Here is a 22068-nt window from a genome sequence, read left to right as displayed (position 1 = left end):
AGTCAGGAAGTTAAAGCTTGGTCGCAAATGGGTCTCCAAATGGACAATGACCCCAAGCATACTTCCAAAGTTATGGCAAAATGGCTTAAGGACAACAAAGTCAAGGTATTGGATTGGCCATCACAAAGCCCTGACCTCAATGTGTGGGCAGAACTGAAAAAGCATGTGCGAGCAAGGAGGCCTACAAACCTGACTCAGTTACACCAGCTTTGTCAGGAGAAATGGGCCAAAATTCACCCAACTTATTGTGGGAAGCTTGTGGAATGCTGTCTGAAACTTTTGACCCAAGTTAAACAATTTAAATGCAATGCTACCAAATACTAATTGAGTGTATGCAAACTTCTGACCCACTGGGAATGTGATGAAAGAAATAAAAACTGAAATAAATCATTCTCTCTATTATTGTTCTGACATTTCATATTCTTAAAATAAAGTGGTAATCCTAACTGACCTACGACATGTATTTTTTACTAGGATTAAATGTCAGGAATTGTGAAAAACTGAGTTTAAATTTATTTTGCTAAGGTGTACGTAAACTTCCGACTTCAATTGTATATACAGAGGGTACCAGTACAGAGTCAATGTGCACGGGCACAGGTTAGTTGAGGTAATTGAGGTAATATGTACATGTAGGTAGAGGTAAAGTGACTATTTCTAGATAATAAACAGAGTAGTGACAGTGCTAGGGGGGGGGGGGGTAACTGTTCAGGAGTCTTATGGCTTGGGGGTAGAAGCTGTTAAGAAGCCCTTTGGACCTAGAATGAGCACTCCGGTACCACTTGCCGAGGTCTTGGATGACAGGAAGGTTGGCTCAAGTGATGTACTGGGCCGTACCCACTACCCTCTGTAGTGCCTTGCGGTCAGAGGCCGAGCAGTCGCCAAACCAGGCGGTGATGCAACCAGTCAGGATGCTCTTGATGGTGCAGCTGTAGAACTATTTGAGGATCTGAGGACATATGCCCCATTTTTTCAATCTCCTGAATAGACGTTGTCGTGCCCTCTTCACGACTGTCTTGGTGTGTTTGGACCATGACAGTTCGTTGGTGATGTGGACGCCAGGGAACTTGAACCTCTCACCCTGCTCAACTACAGGTCCAACTTTACAATGTTTTACTTAATCATGATCATGATGAAAGCTAATTTGTGTTTTAGATTGAAAGAAAATACACTTAAAAAAGCCACTTGTCTTTTCCTATTAGCACCGACTTTGCTGATAAATACTTTGTTAAGGGGAAAATATATCTGATACAATTGTGATGTTGTATTTTGTCTCACCTAAATGTCTATCTTAAGATATATGCACTAATTGTAAGTCACACTGGACAAGAGCGTATGCTAAGTTACTCAAATGTAATGTGCAGATACCAACATTGTATTACGCAACACAGAATTCCAATAATCTTTTTCATTTCCCATAAACACACTTATCAAATATTTAACATAAACCAATTACAAAGCTAAAGCTTTCAGTGCCTATTATTTCCTTTCAATACTTATTTTCTCAAAGTAAAAAATCAACAAGGTAGTAAGATAATATGGATACAGTGAACCATAGGATAACACCTGAACTGCTTACAGTTGTACAGCCACACTGATCATCACTATTACCCTGTTGAAGGTATAAAGAGTTGGGGAGCTGTCCATGGTGGTGAAACATGTACAACTCTATGACAGGGAACCAGATAAAAGCTTATTTAACTCCAGTCCAGAGATAAACAAGTGGGGAGATGTAAAGTAAAGATGAAAGCCTCTCAGATGCTTGGATCCAAATAATAGATGACAATAGATAATAGACGACAGTGTCTGGCAGGGAGGGAGAGAAGCCTTGTGGAGAATATCAAGGGTTGGAGTCCTTGAATTAAATGTGTGTTTCTGGTATCAAAGTGATAATGCATATTATCTGTATTATCTGTCAAATATTGTTGTATCTCTAAGAGTAGTACCTCCTTTATAAACCTGATAGTGGACAATACTAGGTTTCTTGGGTTGGAGTCCTTGAATCTAATGAATGTCTCTAGTATCATAGAGATAGAGATGCATACATAAATACAAATATACATACATACTGTGTCTCTATCTCTATCTAGTTTTATAATCCCCTTGGAACATTGATAGTGGACTATATGACACACCCACTACCCTTTTACTATGACCCAGTTTAACATCAAGTCCTTTTTGAAGTGTTTTTATTGGTCATATGGGCGGTCCAACATCATGATAAGTGTAATTAGTAGACAACAAATGAGCCCTGGTCTCTACTTCCTCTGAAGCCCACCTAGCAATCATTGCATTGTTCCATTACTTTGAGCTCTACATAACCCTTAAATGCAATATCAATAAGCTGAATTGTATAATATTTTATTTTAGGTTCCTAAAAAAAACATACATGACAGGGTGCAACTCTTATTTCCAAAGTCATCCTACCATTATACAGCTGAACTTTCATGTAATCCCACACCATGACAATGTTCTCATTAACTGTAGTTAATCCAGTCTCTCTATACACCAGGTGGTATATTCATGTTTGAGATGTGAAGAAAAGATGACATTCAGTACTTGATCACAGTCAGAGATGAGCCGGTTCCTGAAAAGAAAGCTCTCGAGTTGCCATAGTAACCCAGAGTCTGGAGCAGTCCGAAATGTTAACTCAAAGACACTCTTTGTACAATCTGAACTTTTAATGGAAGAAAAACCCTACCCTCCTCTCCACTGATTTAACTTACTCAGTCATTACTGAGTAATTGTGGAAAAGATATGTGATATTTATTTGGTGAAGAGACTTTGAATTACAGTTGGACATAACATGAAGCACAGGTCAGACTCGATTACACATTCCAACCACCATATTTTGGTACAGTTTCTCTACAGTTTTGAAACACAATCTCAAGTTCACATTCCCACAAATGGAACAATGCAATTTCTAAATAAATATAGTGCCTCTTAGATGCAACATTTCTAGCAACAGTACGTAAAATGGTGTATATTTGCTCCTCAGCTTCTGATTGTTATTGTCATCATCAGTGAACCTATAACCTTGGACACCATGGTGACTAGTGATGGTTAATTGGTGTCTGATTAGGCTGCTGCATTCATCAGATGTGGAAAATCAATGAGATTAGTCTGTGAATGGACTTCAGTCTGATGTGAACATTTTGTGTGCAGTCAGTGAATGCTAATGTCCATAAAATCATACTGTAGAATGTCAGGTTTTTTAATTTACTGTTGCGTTATATTATATTCAAGCAATAAGGCCAAAGGGGGTGTGGCTAATGGCTGTTCTTACCTAACGCATGACTGGATACAGCCCTTAGCTGTGGTATATTGGCCATATATCACAAAACCTGAGAAGCTTTATTGCTATTATAGACTGGCTACCAACGTACAGTGCATTCGGAAAGTATTTGGACCCCTTGACTTTTTCCACATTTTGTTACGTTAAAGCCTTACTCTAAACTGGATTAAATCGAAATAAAAAAACTATAAAATCTACACAACACATCCCATAACGACAAAGCAAATGCAAGTTTTGAGAAATGTTTGCAAATCTGTTAAAAATAAAAACAGAAAAACCTTATTTACATAAGTATTCAGACCCTTTGCTAATAGAAATTGAGAAATTGAGCTTAGATGCATCCTGTTTCCATTGATCATCCTTGAGATGTTTCCACGACTTGATTGGAGTCCACCTGTGGTAGATTGGGAGAGAAGGGCCTTTGGTCAGGGAGGTGACCAGGAACCCGATAGTCACTCTGACAGAGGTCCAAAGTTCCCCTTTTGAGATGGGAGAACCTTCCAGAAAGAGAACCATCTCTACCAGTCCTCAGTAAAAGGCACATGACAGCCTACTTGGAGCCTGTCAGACCTTGAAAAACAAGATTCTCTGGTCTGATGAAACCAAAATTGAACACTTTGGCCTGAATATCAAGTGTCACATCTGGAGGAAACCTGGCACCATCCCCATGGTGAAGCATGGTGGTGGCAGCAACATGCTGTGGGGATGTTTTTCAGCGGCAGGGACTGGGAGACTAGTCCGTATCTAGGGAAAGATGAATGGAGGAAAGTACAGAGATCTTTGGTGAAAACCTGCTCCAGAGCGCTCAGGACCTTTGACTGGGGCAAAAGGTGCAGATAAGAACCATAAGCACATAACCATTTTTTAAATTATGTATACATTTGCAAAAAAAAATCTAAAACCTGTTTTTTCTTTGTCATTTTGGGGTACTGTGGGTAGATTTATGACAAAAAAAGTGTTTCATCAATTTTAGAATAAGGCTGTAATGTAAGAAAATGTGGAACAACTCTGTGTAATTGTAGCGTCACCATCTTCATTGCGAAAATAAATACAAATAAGAACATAACTTTGGACTACATATTCAGAGGCAATGAACTGCCATTGATCAGCACAGCAATTGATAATACATGTTGTTCTGAGCTTATGTCAATTTTACACAGGTAAGCTAACGGTGACAGAAATCAGGAATGCAGACATACTATATTTGAGTGACTGCGTTTAACACACCAGCACCTGTTGTTATGTTGGGCAACTAAATATATTGCTAAAATAAATATTTAAGGAAATACAGGCAGGCACCACATTACTACAAGACAAAACTACTTACTAAATTAAGCCTGATGGTCTTGTAAGTATATAAGCAAAGCTTGATTTCATATAATAAAAAAAGCTTGAAATGGTAGTGGAATGGGTTAATGTCTTAGTGTGGTGTGTGAAGAGTCCAATCCCTCACCTTGTATGCAGTACAAATCACATTATTGTGGCAGCACCTCCTCTGAGAGTATGAATTAGGCTGTTTGAGAAGGTTTGAATCCTAAGCAACATGCCTACCATTTGTTTGAAGTACAATATACCAACAGCTTCTGTAGTAGGTCAATCTAGTATGTAATCTATCAAATTGATCACGGGGCGATTTGTATTCGATAGCAGCAAGTCTTGAAATAATCCTCCATTGTTTTCAATTTCACAACATCCTGTGGTGAGACTAAAACAGGAAAGGCCAAAATGTTATCCAACCAAGGATTAAGTAGACTGTAAATGCCAGTTTTGGCGACATGGTGTGGAAGCTGTAGGCGTTTACAGGGCATCCTCATTTATTTTCGGCCGCCTTAGACAATACATTGACTGGCGGATTAATATATTTTTTGTGTTTTTGGTAAACAGTTTTCCGAGGTATTTTTACTCCAAAACACGTTATGTTATAGCCACAGACACGATTTAACCAGTTGTAGAGACTTCAGAGTGTTGTCTATACACACATACTTATCATTTGCATATACTATATTCCTGGCATGAGTAGCAGGACTTTGAAATGTTGCGCGATTTTTAACAAAAAGCTGCGAAAATTCGCATGATCTCTACTAAGCCCTTATTATAGCCAATGGAGTTTTTGCTGGTCAGGTCACAATATCCTACTTATGATGCTGAGGCTTCGGAATCTGAAAAAGTTTAGACCTTTCTTGTCTTCTCTTGACCACACCTCATCACCTGCTTAACTTGTGATTTCCTCACCACATCAATAGCCAGAGATATGCATGGTATCCATGGGCAGCTGGGAAAGCATGGACATGTTCATACAGTACTGATGGTCCTATATCACAATACCTCACTCACAGCAATGGGTATTACTGCAAGTCTACTATAAGACCTAGAAAATCTCTCACTTCCACAATGTACAGCATGTCTATGGGACGTCTGGTCTGGAGCTGGGGGCGCTATTGGGCTGCAGCCTGTAGTCATCTTTTTTTTTTGGGGGGGGGGGGGGTCAGATGGAATATTGCAGATAGATTGTGGCTTCTATCAATGTAATTGTCTGCATAATTTCCAATCCCCCATAAATATATTTTTGTAAATATACACTACCACTTAGAAATGTCCATGTTTTTGAAAGAAAAGCACATTTTCTGTTAAAATATCATCAAATTGGTAAGAAATACAGTGTAGACATTGTTAATGTTTTAAATGACTATTGTAGCTGGGAATGGAAGATTTTTTATGGAATATCTACATAGGTGTACAGAGACACATTATCAGCAACCATCACTCCTGTGTTCTAATGGCACGTTGTGTTAGCTAATCCAAGTTTATCATTTTAAACGGCTAATTGATCATTAGAAAACCCTTTTGCAATTATGTTAGCACAGCTGAAAACTGTTGTGCTCATTAAAGAAGCAATAACCTGGCCTTCTTTAGATGAGTTGAGTATCTAGAGCATAAGCATTTGTGGGTTCAATTACAGGCTCAAAATCGCTAGAAACAAATACGTTTCTTCTGAAACTTGTCAGTCTATTATTTTTCAGAGAAATTAAGGCTATTCCATGCGAGAAATTGCCAGGAAACTGAAGATCTCATACAATGCTGTGTACTACTCCCTTCACAGAACAGCGCAAACTGGCTCTAACCAATACAAAGAGGAGTGGGAGGCCCCGGTGCACAACTGAGCAAGAGGGCAAGTACATTAGAGTGTCTAGTTTGAGAAACAGACGCCTCACAAGTCCTCAACAAGTCCTCAACTGTCATTAAATAGTACCCACAAAACACCAGTCTCAATGAAGAATTGCAGGAACATTCTCCTGGAACAGGGTGATAAAATCAATAGTGAAGAGGCGACTCCAGGATGCTGGCCATCTAGGCAGAGTTCCTCTGTCCAGTGTCTGTGTTCTTTTGCCCATGTTAATTTTTTATTTTTATTTGCCAGTCTTAGATATGGCTTTTTCTTTGCAACTCTGCCTAGAGGGCCAGCATCCCAAACTATTACTATATCATCGATCAATTGACTATGACTTTTCAAATCACCCAGCAGTGCTATTTGCAGAGTTATCTCCGAGTAAGTTTAGCAATTTTTCAAATTGTGAACCTGCGACCAAAATCAATCTACATATGGGCAGTACCAAAACAAGTAATCTACTCATTCTGTCTCTTTGCAGCAAAATCTGCAGAGCTGAGATGGTTGTATCTCCAATATATATAACATTTTATTGGTTGCAAGAATTTGATATTATAATTTATATTGAAAAACTCTACATTTTGAATCCGGCTACGTTCTGTGTACCAGTTCATAAATCATGTGCCATGGAATAAGTACATTGAAATCTCCTCCCAATTATTTTGTAACCTGTATGGTGCAGCTGTCAATTTCTTGGTCCTGGTATACTTTTTTATTTATCACAATTTTCTTTAGCCAATTTTGGTCTTTAATGCAGGGCAGACAGACAAGTTCCTTACCTTCTCCCCTTTCCACTTGTCTCCGTTTTTTGCAGCCTTTACACAGCTTAGTTGACCCTCTTCTTCTTCTGAGTATGGGTGGCACAGGAGGCTGCTGAGGAGAGGACAGCCCATAATAATGGTTGGTACAGAGTAAATGGAATGGCTTCAAACACATGGTTCCCATGTGTTTGAAGTACAGCATTTGATACCATTCCACTCATTCCATTCCAGCCATTCCCACAAGCTCGTCCTCCACAATAAAGGTGCCACCAATGTCCTTTGATGAGTATTATAGATAGATGAACTGACATCTCGAAAATGATGCGCATGCTTCAATGGGGCAGAAGTCCATGTGTTGGTGTGACTCAAGCATTTCACTACATCTGCAATAACATCTGCTAAATATGTATGTGACCAATACAATTTGATTTGATTCTGAATGGCCAGATAGCTAGCAACAATGACAAGAAACTGCCATGTGGGGAATCGTAATGGCTCTTTTCAGCCAGTTTTATCTTGTTTTTGTTTTGAGGTGTTTTGACTGATTTCATGTCAATGCTAAGATGGAAAAAATTCCTAAGCATCAAATAAAATGATTTATTTGAGAGACAACAAGTGCTCATTGCGCAAATGCATTTATGTTTTCAATAAACATTGGAGTCTAAATATAGTTTACATTTTGTCAACAATCTAAGTTTTGCCCCATAGTTGCGCACATATTGGTTTTGTGGCTGTTCATTAGGAACAAAATGGGAGCAAATGGGCTGAAACAGGGAGGAAATATCTGAACTTGTCAATTAAGAATAATTGTTTTCTTTTTCCGTTGCAAATCATTTTTCTACAGTGTGCACTAATGAATACGACCCTGGACTGGTTTGCATAACGTTCCTGTGGGACCTGGGCCAGGTAAAGTTACTACTTCTAATAAGCCACATAAGAGTGCTTGGCAGGCTAATCATCACCAAGTCAATGATATCACAACAATGAGTAACCTATCTATTTTTGGTGTCCGTATTGAAATGTGTTTGTGAGATCATGTTGCCATATCACTATGACATTCATATCACAGTTTAGTCCTACTGTAGGAAACGTTCCACATTCTCCTTTTCATATCAAGTGGAGAGTTTAACAAAGTATCCTGCAGAGTTCCCAATCTGAGTTGTCTCTATTGGATCAGATCGGCAGGGTAGATCACTGTATGATCATAGGAGCAGTCTGTATATCGTCCTCTCTCTGAGTATTTATATCCTGCAGCAGGGAGTGTCTCTCCCCTCTCCCCTTACCTTCTCCCTCTACCCTCTCCTCTCTCCCTGGGTATGGGGAAGTGATCCACGCACCAAAGCCCCTTTGAAAATTCCAACCAGGCCAGTCTCACTTTCCCAATATAACCCATTGCTGCTAGCCACACCCATGTGAACAGCCTGGTGGCCATCCTCTGTCTGAAAGTGTCACCGTTTGACAGTGTGGTGTGAGTGTGTAGGTATGTGTGTAGGCAGAGTGAGTCTTTCTGGTCCTCTTACTCTCTACACTCCCATATTGGAATAATTGTTGTATTTAATTGAAATTCATTCTAAAAACAGTAGCTGTTCCCTTTTAAAGGCACCATGATGAGAAAGACAGATCCAGTGGAGACAAATATTGACCTGGGAGACACTGATGATGAAGACCTTGATGTAGACCTGTATGAGGAACATGAGGAGCCTCAGCTGCTATGGAAGGCTGAACTGGGGGACAGGATGGATGAGGTGGAAGCTGTGTCCCCGTTAGTGGATCTTAGTGACACCAAGCCCCTCCTGAATGAGAGAGACCCTCGAGGAGTCAACGAGTGTTTGAAGGTATTTCACACAACCTCACATCAATGCATCAACCCATAAAAACAGGAGCTAACTGCTAACCAGACAACATTTGTTTTGTGTTAATACATGTTTGTCAATTTGAATGACTTAATGAATTAGTTCTTTGTGCTTTCAGGATTGTACCCTGAAACGGGTAACACTGTCACAAGCTTGATATAAGGTGCTGTTTTTTCAATCAGATTATCTGTCTTAACCCAATTAATCAAACATAATTACTTAAACGATCAAACACATCTGAAGAGTATTATATTTCTATAGACATGTGGTATGTCCCAGTTGTTTTTTGTATACTTGCACTGCCCTCTGGTGGTCATGTCACTGACTGCAGTTTATCTATATTTTCCTTTGAGTGTCAAACACAAACTGTCTGTCTATAAACAATCACCCCAAGATTATGATTCTGCCTCTAGGTGAGCTTTGAGCATGTGATAGCAGAGCCGGCGTCAGTACGTAGCGGAGAGTGTGGATCTGGAGCAACGCCCTGTTCGAGGTCACCAGGGTCTGGATCTACCGCATAGTGACCGTCCTGCTGGCTATCCCTGTGTCCATCATCACCGGACTGATCTTCGCCATCCTCAGCTTCCTACACATATGGTACGTCTATAATATCAGTTCACTGTTCACTGAATACAATACATGCCAACTGGGCATACACGTCATTTCAATGAAATGACGTTGAACCAACATGAAATAGACGTTGAAATGACATCTGTGCCCAGTGGGTGAACCATAAGTTACCATCTTGAAACTATTCTCTTCTCTTACTCCCTGTATTCTCTATCTAATCCTGAAAGGTTCTTTAGCCCATTCGTGCATCCTATCCTTATAATCACATACTGGCTGCAGAGCCTATGGAGCATCGTACTGGACATTGGTGTCCGCCCATTCCTCACTAGTGCATCAAAGTGCTACGATGGAATCAGACTTCGCCTGACTCTGGAATGACAGAATATTGGACCTTCACACAAAATCAGGATTTGGAATATGGGCTTGTTCCCAATTTTACCCTACTATGGAATGTCCTCTTGGGAGACTATCAGGCCTGGGCAAAGTATTTGTAGGATGCTCTAGGATCAGACCAGGGGCACAACTACAGGCTTTTTGGTTGATCATGGGATCTTACAACTGAACTGAGATCAGTGTGATTGTGTCACGCCTTGGTCATTGAGGCGATTCTCAATTGGAGTCAGGTGATTCTCGTTGTCTCGGATTGGGAACCGTATTTAGGTAGCCTGAGTTCGCGTTGTATTTTGTGGGTGTTTGTTCCTGTCTCTGTGTAGTGTTCACCAGATAGGCTGTAATAGGTTTCACGTTCCGTTTGTTGTTTTCGTATTTCAGTTATTTCATGTACCGCAATTCCTTCATTGAAGTCATGAATAACCCACACGCTGCATTTCGGTCTGACTCTCTTCATTCAACAGACGAATGACGTTACAGAAACACCCACCACCACTCACAGACCGAGCAGCGTGTGAACTGGCAGGATCTAAAGGAGGACGTTATGGACAGCAGAAGCATGGAGTATACTACGTGGGAAGAAATTGACAGGTGGGCGGCCGACCCAGAGCGAGTGCAGGAGCCCGCCTGGGATTCCCTACAGCAATGCGAAGAGGGCTATAGACGTATGGAGTCGAAAAGGAAAGCACGGCGACGCAGAGCGAAAACCGAAAGTAACGGGGAAAGCGCAGAGAGAGAGTGGCTGAGTCAGGATTCAGACCTGAGCCTACTCTCCCTGTTAATTTTGAGGAGCAGCAATATGAGGACTTCTGTTCTTGGGAGATGATATTAGACGGTAAAGGACCCTGGGCACAGCCGGGAGAATATCGCAATCCCAAGGATGAAATAGACTCGGCTAAAGCGGAGAGGCGCAGGTATGAGGAGGCAGCACAGCGACGCGGTTGGAAACCGGAAAAACAGCCCCAAAAAATTATTGGGGGGGGCTAGAAGGGAGAATAGTTATGCCAGGTAGGAGACCTGCGCATACTCCCTGTGCTCACCGTTGGGCTAGAGAGACCGGGCAGGCACCGTGTTATGCTATGGAGCGCACAGTGTTTCCAGTGCGGGTGCAGAGCCAGCTGCGGCACATACCAGCCCTTCCTATTGGCCGGGCAAGAGTGGGCATCGAGCCAGGTAAGCTTGGGCAGGCTCGGTGCTCAAGAGCTCCAGTGCGCCTGCATGGTCCGGTCTATCCAGAGCCGCCTCTACACACCAGTCCTCCGGTAGCAGCTCCCCGCACCAGGCTTCCTGTGCGTGTTCTCGCGCCAGTACCACCAGTTCCAGCACCACGCACCAGGCCTCCAGTGTGCCTCGCCTGTTCAGCGCAGCCAGCGCTTTTCTCCTCTCCTGCGCTGTTGGAGTCTCCCGCCTGTTTAGCACAGCCAGAGCCTTTCTCCTCTCCTGCGCTGCCGGAGTCTCCAGTCTGCCCAGCGCCGCCAGTGCTCCCAGTCTGCCCAGCGCGGCCAGTGTTCCCAGTCTGCCCAGCGCGGCCAGTGCTCCCAGTCTGCCCAGCGCTGCCAGTGCTCCCAGTCTGCCCAGCTCCGCCAGTGCTCCCAGTCTGCCCAGTGCCGCCAGTGCTCCCAGTCGGCCCAGCGTCGCCAGTCTGCCCAGCACCGCTAGTGCTCCCAGTCTGCCCAGTGCTCCCAGTCTGCCCAACGCCGCCAGTCGGCCCAGCGTCGCCAGTCTGCCAGGATCCGCCAGAAGTGCCAGTCTGCCAGGATCCGCCAGAAGTGCCAGTCTGCCAAGATCCGTCAGATCGGCCAGACAACCTGAATCATCCAGTTCCACCAGCCAGCCAGGATTTACCGGAGCCTACTACCTGCCTGACCTTCCTCTCAGTACTGGGCTTCCTCTCAGTACTGGGCTTCCCCTCAGTACCGGGCTTCCCCTCAGTACCAGGCTGCTTCTGTCCCGAGCTGCCCCTCAGTCCCGGGCTGCCCTTCTGTCCCGAGATGCCCCTCTGTCCTGAGATGCCCCTCTGTCCCGAGATGCCCCTCTGTCCCGGGCTGCCCCTCTGTCCCGAGCTGCCCCTCTGTCCCGAGCTGCCCCTCTGTCCTGAGCTGCCCCTCGGTCCCGAGCTGCCCCTCGGTCCCGAGCTGCCCCTCGGTCCCGAGCTGCCCCTCTGTCCCGAGCTGCCCCTCAGTTATGTGGGGATCAGGGTGAGGACTATTAGGCCATGGTCGGCGGAGAAGGTGGATTATCCCAGGACGCGAAGGGGAGGAACTAGGACATTTATGGAGTGGGGTCCACGTCCCGAGCCAGAACCGCCACCATGGACAGACGCCCACCCGCACCCTCCCTATGCTCTTGAGGTGCGTCCGGGAGTCCGCACCTTAGGGGGGGGGGGGGGGGGTTCTGTCACGCCTTGGTCATTGTATTTTGTGTTTTTGGTATATGTTTGGGTAGGCCAGGGTGTGACATGGGTTTATATGTTGTGTTTCGTATTGGGGTTTGTATTAATTGGGATTGTGTATGATTAGGGGTGTGTCTAGTTAGGCTTGGCTGCCTGAGGCGATTCTCAATTGGAGTCAGGTGATTCTCGTTGTCTCGGATTGGGAACAGTATTTAGGTAGCCTGAGTTCGCGTTGTATTTTGTGGGTGTTTGTTCCTGTCTCTGTGTAGTGTTCACCAGATAATAATAGGTTTCACGTTCCGTTTGTTGTTTTCGTATTTCAGTTATTTCATGTACCGCAATTCCTTCATTAAAGTCATGAATAACCCACACGCTGCATTTCGGTCTGACTCTCTTCATTCAACAGACGAACGACGTTACAGATTGATCAAAACTGGATACTTTTTAAAAACAATTTCCAACAAGGTGATTGGTTACTTATCTAAGATGTTGTCAGAAGTTAAGGTGAAAAGGGGAATGTGTAAAAGATTCACACTGATTTAGGATAATGTTGTATCTGGTATGCACTTGAACTGTGCTTTGAGTTGTCCTTTTCTCATGTGATAGTGTCAGATGATTCCCATGTTTGATGAGCACATTCAGTATTATTCAGACAGCACTGGTGTATAGTGTTGTTTCAATAAAACCTGACCACACAGTTCCAAATATGACTCCACAATTTTTTTGTGGTATAGTAGAACATTAACGTTTACTACAGCTTTACTTTTATCATATATATTCTGATAAAAATTGGATTGCAGGATATCTAAAATAAAGTGTTAAAGATTTTGATCAATATGCAGCAAAATCAGATTTGTTTTCATATACAAAACCATTCAATTGAAATATCCCCTATTCTTCTAAGAGACACAACTTTTCTCAATATCAATATTGTACTCAGTACAGTAATACGATTCAAGTAGCTGGGTTCTTGTTATTGTATTATGACCTGATTATGTCATCAGCCATTCTTATGCTAACATCTAGTACCTCATTACATCTTCACTTCACAGGTCAGGGTCTGGACGCTGCTCTCTTCCTCCCTGGAAAGGCCCCTGACTTCCCAGAATAGGAAATGGGGTACTTCAATTAATTAATCAAGCACAGGCAAACTCCCTGTATTTTAAGTGAATCGTGTTTCACACACACAACTGGCCTGAATGTTTATTGCTTGACAGTACTCAGTGGTACCACTCAAGACCTCCTTTATGAGGTGAGGAGTTTGTCCTGTAGTGAATGTTATTATGAGAAAAGCAGATTTTACATAATCAGGTCACCATGGGTGAGAAGGAATATATTTAACGTTTGGATTTTACTGTACCACTTTTAAAAAACAAAATATCCTCCCCATGGGCATGACAAACAACCAGAGGAAACTATGGTTGACATTTTGTTTTGTTTTAAACCATTCATAATAAAGTCATTCTACCATTTGATAACTGTATATTGCACAATACTTACAATGAATTTGGAGATAAAAAGTTTCAATTTAAAGAACTAATATTGGCCTAAAATGCCTGAATTCGATTATTATTCCTAAATCCAGGTGGCCAAAATCTAAATTGTGCCTGGGCTGGAATAATACATTATGGCCTTTCTCTTGCATTTCAAAGATGATAGTACAATTATTTTTTATAAATGCACGTTTTTTTCTTTATATTATCTTTTACCAGATCTAATTGGTATATACTCCTAAATTAATTTCACATTTACACAAACTTCAAAGTGTTTCCTTTCAAATGGTATCAAGAATATGCATATCATTGCTTCAGGTACTGAGCTACAGGCAGTTAGATTTAGGTATGTCATTTTAGGTGAAAATTGAAAAAAAGGCTCGGATCATTAAGAGGTTTTTAAGCCAATAGTTGGGAGGTGGGGAATTTAATGGATGTCATAAGGTGATTGCACCAATTTGTAAGTCGCTCTGGATAAGAGCGTCTGCTAAATGACTTAAATGTAAATGTAAATGTAATATTATGAAGATTACTTACTATATACTGTATATGCATTGCAGTATTTTGTGATTGCTATGGACACACAGGTTTCCATTGTACTGTCCATTTGTGGTTGCTATGGAAACACAGGTTTGAGTGACAAGAAAAAACAGGCAGACCTTCATGGTACATTCCATTTGTGGTTGTTATGGAAATACAGGTTTGTGACAGGAAAAGAAAGTGAGCCATGCATGATATATTCCAACATCATCAGCATGCTACATCTCCTGCCAAGTTGTTTTATTTTAGGTGAGTCTCAGGTTTTATGGGGTTAACGCTAGAAAGCATTTTGATGCTGTTTATCCCCACCGTCCACTCTCAACTTAACGTGTGGTAGTAAATGTATCACAAACTCAAAACGCTTAGGTCTACATGTCAGTCTCAGATCTTTGCACAGTTCTCTGTCTTATCAGCAGAACCACCTGCTCAATCATATATGACAAGTCTCTCCATGGAGGGACTAACCAGAACATATCTTGGTAGTGTATCATAAGGCATTATATATAGCTGCATCATGGAAAGTGTCATCCAATTCTCTGTACAGACCTCACTTGTCTGAGCATTGCTATATGGTTGGTGGCACCTTAATTACATTTACATTTTACATTTAAGTCATTTAGCAGACGCTCTTATCCAGAGCGACTTACAAATTGGTGCATTCATCTTATGACATCCAGTGGAACAGCCACTTTACAATAGTGCATCTAAATCTTTTAAGGGGGGGGGGGTAGAAGGATTACTTTATCCTATCCTAGGTATTCCTAATTGGGGAGAACAGGCTAGTGGTAATGGCTGGACCAGATCAAGTGGAATGGAATCAAATTCATCAAATATGTTTGATGCCATTCCATTTGCTATGAATCTGGCTAATATTATACCCTTAGAAGACTCCTGTGATCTTCACACTATATTGGGCTACAGTAATTACTATGGTGAACCATCAGGGATGTGTGAAATGCAACATAGGTCTGCTTTTTCCTTTAAGAAATGCTTAGGGTCCCAGTGTGAGGTATGGCATGAGTGTTGATAGAGAATGGGCCTTACTCGTGTGTGTGTGGGTGGTTTGGTTTTACTATCATTGTGGGTACCAGAAGTCCTCACAAGAATAGTAAAATAAGGAAAATTAGGACAAGTGGAAACATTTTGCTAGTCCCCAGAAGGAAAAAATATCTTTAAGGCTTAGGGAATAGGTTGAGGGTTAAGGTTACAATTAGTGTTAGGTTAGGGGTTAAGGTTTAGGGTTTGAGGTTAGGGAAAATAGGATTTTGAATGGGAATCAATTGTTTGGTCCCCACAAGGATAGTAAGATAATGTGTGTGTGTGTGTTTGTGTGTGTGTGTGTTCATTCTTTGGTGTGTTTACAAGATGTTTATAAGCGATTATTAACGAGGATTTGTTGTAGTCAACAAAGTATGTGTGTAACTGTAGGCTATGTGTTGTGTGTTTGTGTGTTTGTGCTATGCTATGGCTACAGTGGTTACAGTTTGACAGGACAACTAGGGGCAGCTGCCTGCTGGGTGCTGCTGGCATTCCAGGAGTGACATCACAGTGAGGGGAAATCCAGAAGCCTGGGTACAGCCACTCCCTGTCCCACGCCCTGTCCCACTCCCTGTCCCACTCCCTGTCCCACTCCTCACACTGCCTCTTTGACGACCACTACACTGCCCAGCTCCAGGATAACTACCAGCCTTACTGAGAGCGCTCTTCTCAGACCCCTCTACTCTGCCTCGTACCTCTCTGCCTCGTACCTCTCTGCCTCGTACCGCTCTGCCTCGTACCTCTCTGCCCCGTACCTCTCTGCCTCGTACCTCTCTGCCTCGTACCTCTCTGCCTCGTACCTCTCTGCCCCTCTCCTTTGATTAGCATATGACTGCAACCATGGCTGACATCAACAATGGTTATGAACAAAGGTTTCAGGCAAACGGACATCATAAAGAGATTGACCTGATCAACAGAGACCCCAAGCAAGTCAACGAGGATGTAGTGAAGGTAGGCTATATTACATTTAAGTGTGTGTGTGTGTGTGTGTGTGTGTGTGTGTGTGTGTGTGTGTGTGTGTGTGTGTGTGTGTGTGTGTGTGTGTGTGTGTGTGTGTGTGTGTGTGTGTGTGTGTGTGTGTGTGTGTGTGTGTGTGTGTGTGTGTGTGTGTGTGTGTGTGTGTGTGTGTGTGTGTGTGTGTGTGTGTGTGTGTGTGTGCACCAGAAGTGCTATCCTTTGGGTTACTATTGTGACCATCAAATGTTCACTGAAACAGCCAGTATCCCTGTAGCTCTTACCAACCCAGCTACAGATAGTGGCTCTATTTGTGGGGAGGCAAACACAAGGGCAGTGGAACGCATTGTTTATCTGCCATAACTGCCATCATGGAATTTGTTCTAATACATGTTTTTACATAATGTCTTTGATGGTTTTCTCTGGTATTCTTTGATTTGCTCATGAATCATTAGGCTTTTATGGTTTTTATGGTTTTAATGTTTTTTCTGGCTTTTAGTTTTTTTATGGATTTTATGGCCCTCTGTATATATTCAGTAAGTGTATTTATAGTTACGGGTAGTGGTGTCAGATGGACTGCAGCTTACAAATTCCTTTCCTTTAATTAGATCTGTGACTTTAAAACAGGCGGATTGTTAGAAAGAGAACGTCTATCTATTCATGTTGTAGGAATGTATCCAATTGCCTTATACAGTATTTACTCATGATAGATGAATTTGCTTGGGACAGTGAGAGGTTTCAGGCAATATAATACAGTAGTTTTTAACTGAGCTAAAAGAAGGTCCAGCTGCTGATGGCTGTAGCATAATGTACTGTAATACCCATAATGCGTTGCGTAAGATATTAGGTTTTAACTTAGTAAGATATTCCTGAAGCTAACATAATGGTGTCCTGTCTCATTGCCGTTGGTGTCAGAAGCTGGACCCTTTTATCAATTACAGTACAATGGCCTCTCTGTCTCCCCCTGCAGGTGGACTTTGAGGATGTGATCGCTGAGCCTGATGGGACTCACAGTCTGGATGGGGTGTGGAAAGCCAGTTACACCACCTTCACTGTGTCCAAATACTGGTGCTACCGCATCCTATCAGCCATTTTGGGGATCCCAGTGGCTCTGCTGTGGGGCTTCCTATTCGCTTGCCTCTCCTTCTGCCACATCTGGGCCGTTGTGCCATGCATTAAAAGCTGTCTGATCGAGTCCCAGTGTCTGAGCCGCATCTACTCCCTGGCCATCCACACCTTCTGTGACCCCCTATTCGAAGCCCTGGCAAAAATATTCTCAAGTGTTCGGGTGGTGCTACGGAAGGAGGTGTAGGGTTCAGAAGCATGGGAATGGGACAGGGAGGAAGTGGTTAGGCTGCTCTCCACCCATTTTTTAGCAGATGCTTTCAGCTACATTAACTTACAGTTAGTAAATTCATCTTAAGATAGCTAGCTGAGACAACCACATATCACAGTTGTAGTACATTTTTCCTCAATAAATAAGTTATCAGCAAATACAGTGCTAGTAGGAAAAGACAACTGTATGTTTTATTTAATATGGTCTTTGTAGAGGAAGGGTTTCAGACATTTTTTTGGAAGATGGGCAGGGACTCTGCTGTCCTAGCACCAGGGGGAAGCTGGTTCCACCATTGGGGTGCCAGGACAGAGAAGACTTTGACTGGGCTGAGCGGGAGCGGACCTCCTGTAGGGGTGAGACGAACAGGAGGCCAGAGGTGCCAGAATGGAGTGCTCTGCAGTATGCCACGTAGGCTACTTCCCTGGCCTCCTGTCTGACTGCTGATGCTGGGTCTGGGTCTGACCCATCTTTCAAACAGAGTTTGTGATAGATAGAGATTATTGTGTTCAATCAGAAGACAAGAAGAAGAGTGCCCGCATCTGGGTGCCATAGATTGGGGTAATCCATGGTCTATACAACATGGTACACTACGAACAACACTCATCCATGCTTGATTGATTTGATACTTAAGTATATTCCATGCTCTATTCCATGGTCATTTTTCACATGTTGATGCTACAATAAATTACTTTTTCCAGGTATATGTGATGTCTGTCTTTAGCGCTCGTTGTGACATAGAATCTTCCTACAGTACTGTATGTAACTGATTTGGAAAAAAATCTGTGAAAGAATTCCAGGTATGCTCAGGCAAGGGTGAGGCCAGATATATCTACACAAACATGCCTCAGTGCCAGTGGTGAAGGTTATATGTAACGTACAATATCTATGGTTGAAGTGGGAAGTTTACATACCCTTAGGTTGGAGTCATTAAAACTAGTTTTTCAACCACTCCACAAAATTCTTGTTAACAAACTATAGTTTTGGCAAGTCGGTTAGGACATCCACTTTGTTAATGACACACTCATTTTACCAACGCTCGGGTTGGAGCGAGCGGTCGCATCTACACTTCGGTCCGCAGGTAGTATAACTTTTTCATTACATTTCATTATAGTACAACGGTTTGATTTGTCTAATCTTAGCAATTTCTTCTTAGCTAGCTACATAGCCGTCTTTGTATCAAAGATAATTGCGTTATTATCGTATTTCGTTGTCCTAACGTAGGCTACACTGCTATCTGCCCAAGCAGCTAGCCAGCTAGCAAACGTCCACCGTCTACCGTATAGCTGCACTGTAGAAACTATTACACTCAACTGAACGACTTGATTAGTGTAGTGTTAGCTAGCTACATAGTTGTCTTTGCTGTCTTCGTATTCAAGATAATTGTGTAGTTTAGAGTGTGTAGTCTTAGAGTGATTATCTTAATTTACCGAGGTTAGCTAGCCAGCTATTTGTTGTCCTTAACGTAGGAGACACTGCTAGCTAGCCAACAGCTAGCCAACGTCTTCCGAATAGAACTCAACAACCCGGTCGCATTCCGCTTCGCTCCACAGGTAGTATCACATTTTCATTTAATTTCATTACAGTACAACGGTTTGATTTGTTTGATCGTAGCTAGCTACATAGCCGTCTTTGTATCAAAGATAATTGTGTAGTCTAGAGCGATTTTCTAGGTTAGCTAGCCAGCTATTGTCGTTCTTTTAATGCAATGTAACGTAATCAACACTGCTAGCTAGCCAGCTAGCCCCCGAATAGCAACACTGTAGAAACTATTACACTCAACGGAACGACTTGATTAGTGTAGTGTCAACAACGCAGCCACTGCAAGCTAGCCTACAAAGTCAACAACGCAGCCACTGCCAGCTAGCCTACTTCAGCAGTACTGTATCATTTTAATCATTTTAGTCAATAAGATTCTTGCTACGTAAGCTTAACTTTCTGAACATTCGAGACGTGTAGTCCACTTGTCATTCCAATCTCCTTTGCATTAGCGTAGCCTCTTCTCTAGCCTGTCAACTATGTGTCTGTCTATCCCTGTTCTCTCCTCTCTGCACAGACCATACGAACGCTCCACACCGCGTGGCCGCGGCCAGCCTAATCTGGTGGTCCCAGCGCGCACGACCCACGTGGAGTTCCAGGTCTCCGGTAGCCTCTGGAACTGCCGATCTGCGGCCAACAAGGCAGAGTTCATCTCAGACTATGCCTCCCTCCAGTCCCTCGACTTCTTGGCACTGACGGAAACATGGATCACCACAGATAACACTGCCACTCCTACTGCTCTCTCTTCGTCCGCCCACGTGTTCTCGCACACCCCGAGAGCTTCTGGTCAGCGGGGTGGTGGCACCGGGATCCTCATCTCTCCCAAGTGGTCATTCTCTCTTTCTCCCCTTACCCATCTGTCTATCGCCTCTTTTGAATTCCATGCTGTCACAGTTACCAGCCCTTTCAAGCTTAACATCCTTATCATTTATCGCCCTCCAGGTTCCCTCGGAGAGTTCATCAATGAGCTTGACGCCTTGATAAGCTCCTTTCCTGAGGACGGCTCACCTCTCACAGTCCTGGGCGACTTTAACCTCCCCACGTCTACCTTTGACTCATTCCTCTCTGCCTCCTTCTTTCCACTCCTCTCCTCTTTTGACCTCACCCTCTCACCTTCCCCCCCTACTCACAAGGCAGGCAATACGCTCGACCTCATCTTTACTAGATGCTGTTCTTCCACTAACCTCATTGCAACTCCCCTCCAAGTCTCCGACCACTACCTTGTATCCTTTTCCCTCTCGCTCTCATCCAACACTTCCCACACTGCCCCTACTCGGATGGTATCGCGCCGTCCCAACCTTCGCTCTCTCTCCCCCGCTACTCTCTCCTCTTCCATCCTATCATCTCTTCCCTCTGCTCAAACCTTCTCCAACCTATCTCCTGATTCTGCCTCCTCAACCCTCCTCTCCTCCCTTTCTGCATCCTTTGACTCTCTATGTCCCCTATCCTCCAGGCCGGCTCGGTCCTCCCCTCCCGCTCCGTGGCTCGACGACTCATTGCGAGCTCACAGAACAGGGCTCCGGGCAGCCGAGCGGAAATGGAGGAAAACTCGCCTCCCTGCAGACCTGGCATCCTTTCGCTCCCTCCTCTCTACATTTTCCTCTTCTGTCTCTGCTGCTAAAGCCACTTTCTACCACTTTAAATTCCAAGCTTCTGCCTCTAACCCTAGGAAGCTCTTTGCCACCTTCTCCTCCCTCCTGAATCCCCCCCCCCCCTCCTCCCTCTCTGCAGATGACTTCGTCAACCATTTTGAAAAGAAGGTCGACGACATCCGATCCTCGTTTGCTAAGTCAAACGACACCGCTGGTTCTGCTCACACTGCCCTACCCTGTGCTCTGACCTCTTTCTCCACTCTCTCTCCAGATGAAATCTCGCGTCTTGTGACGGCCGGCCACCCAACAAACTGCCCGCTTGACCCTATCCCCTCCTCTCTTCTCCAGACCATTTCCGGAGACCTTCTCCCTTACCTCACCTCGCTCATTAACTCATCCCTGACCGCTGGCTAGGTCCCTTCCGTCTTCAAGAGAGCGAGAGTTGCACCCCTTCTGAAAAAACCTACACTCGATCCCTCCGATGTCAACAACTACAGACCAGTATCCCTTCTTTCTTTTCTCTCCAAAACTCTTGAACGTTCCGTCCCTGGCCAGCTCTCCCGCTATCTCTCTCAGGATTACCTTCTTGATCCAAATCAGTCAGGTTTCAAGACTAGTCATTCAACTGAGACTGCTCTTCTCTGTATCACGGAGGCGCTCCGCACCACTAAAGCTAACTCTCTCTCCTCTGCTCTCATCCTTCTAGACCTATCGGCTGCCTTCGATACTGTGAACCATCAGATCCTCCTCTCCACCCTCTCCGAGTTGGGCATCTCCGGCGCGGCCCACGCTTGGATTGCGTCCTACCTGACAGGTCGCTCCTACCAGGTGGCGTGGCGAGAATCTGTCTCCTCACCACGCGCTCTCACCACTGGTGTCCCCCAGGGCTCTGTTCTAGGCCCTCTCCTATTCTCGCTATACACCAAGTCACTTGGCTCTGTCATAACCTCACATGGTCTCTCCTATCATTGCTATGCAGACGACACACAATTAATCTTCTCCTTTCCCCCTTCTGATGACCAGGTGGCGAATCGCATCTCTGCATGTCTGGCAGATATATCAGTGTGGATGACGGATCACCACCTCAAGCTGAACCTCGGCAAGACGGAGCTGCTCTTCCTCCCGGGGAAGGACTGCCCGTTCCATGATCTCGCC

General features: G+C 43.8%; 1 protein-coding gene and 1 pseudogene across 1 annotated transcript; both read left to right on the top strand.

The window, feature by feature from the left end:
- Positions 1–8696: 8696 nt before the first annotated feature.
- On the top strand, positions 8697–10312 carry LOC124019199 (annotated as a pseudogene).
- Positions 10313–16057: 5745 nt separating this feature from the next.
- LOC124019189 (caveolin-3-like) lies at positions 16058–18486 on the top strand. The gene is made up of 2 exons (XM_046334579.1): positions 16058–16446; positions 17420–18486. Exons 1-2 carry the CDS (start codon positions 16324–16326, stop codon positions 17759–17761), a joined length of 465 nt encoding a protein of 154 aa, XP_046190535.1. The 5' UTR covers positions 16058–16323; the 3' UTR covers positions 17762–18486.
- The last annotated feature ends 3582 nt before the right edge of the window (positions 18487–22068 follow it).

This window comes from Oncorhynchus gorbuscha, linkage group LG03, assembly GCF_021184085.1.
Source record: "Oncorhynchus gorbuscha isolate QuinsamMale2020 ecotype Even-year linkage group LG03, OgorEven_v1.0, whole genome shotgun sequence".
In the NCBI taxonomy this organism is placed as follows: domain Eukaryota; kingdom Metazoa; phylum Chordata; class Actinopteri; order Salmoniformes; family Salmonidae; genus Oncorhynchus; species Oncorhynchus gorbuscha.
Note: the sequence above shows the minus strand (reverse complement) of the source record. Positions and strands in the feature narration are given on the sequence as shown.

Excerpts from the sequence above, each read along its gene's own strand:
- LOC124019189 (XM_046334579.1), top strand. The coding sequence starts at position 16,324 with ATGACTGCAACCATGGCTGACATCAACAATGGTTATGAACAAAGGTTT. Across the intron at positions 16,447-17,419 it reads TCAACGAGGATGTAGTGAAG|GTGGACTTTGAGGATGTGAT; the intron begins GTAGGCTATATT and ends CTCCCCCTGCAG.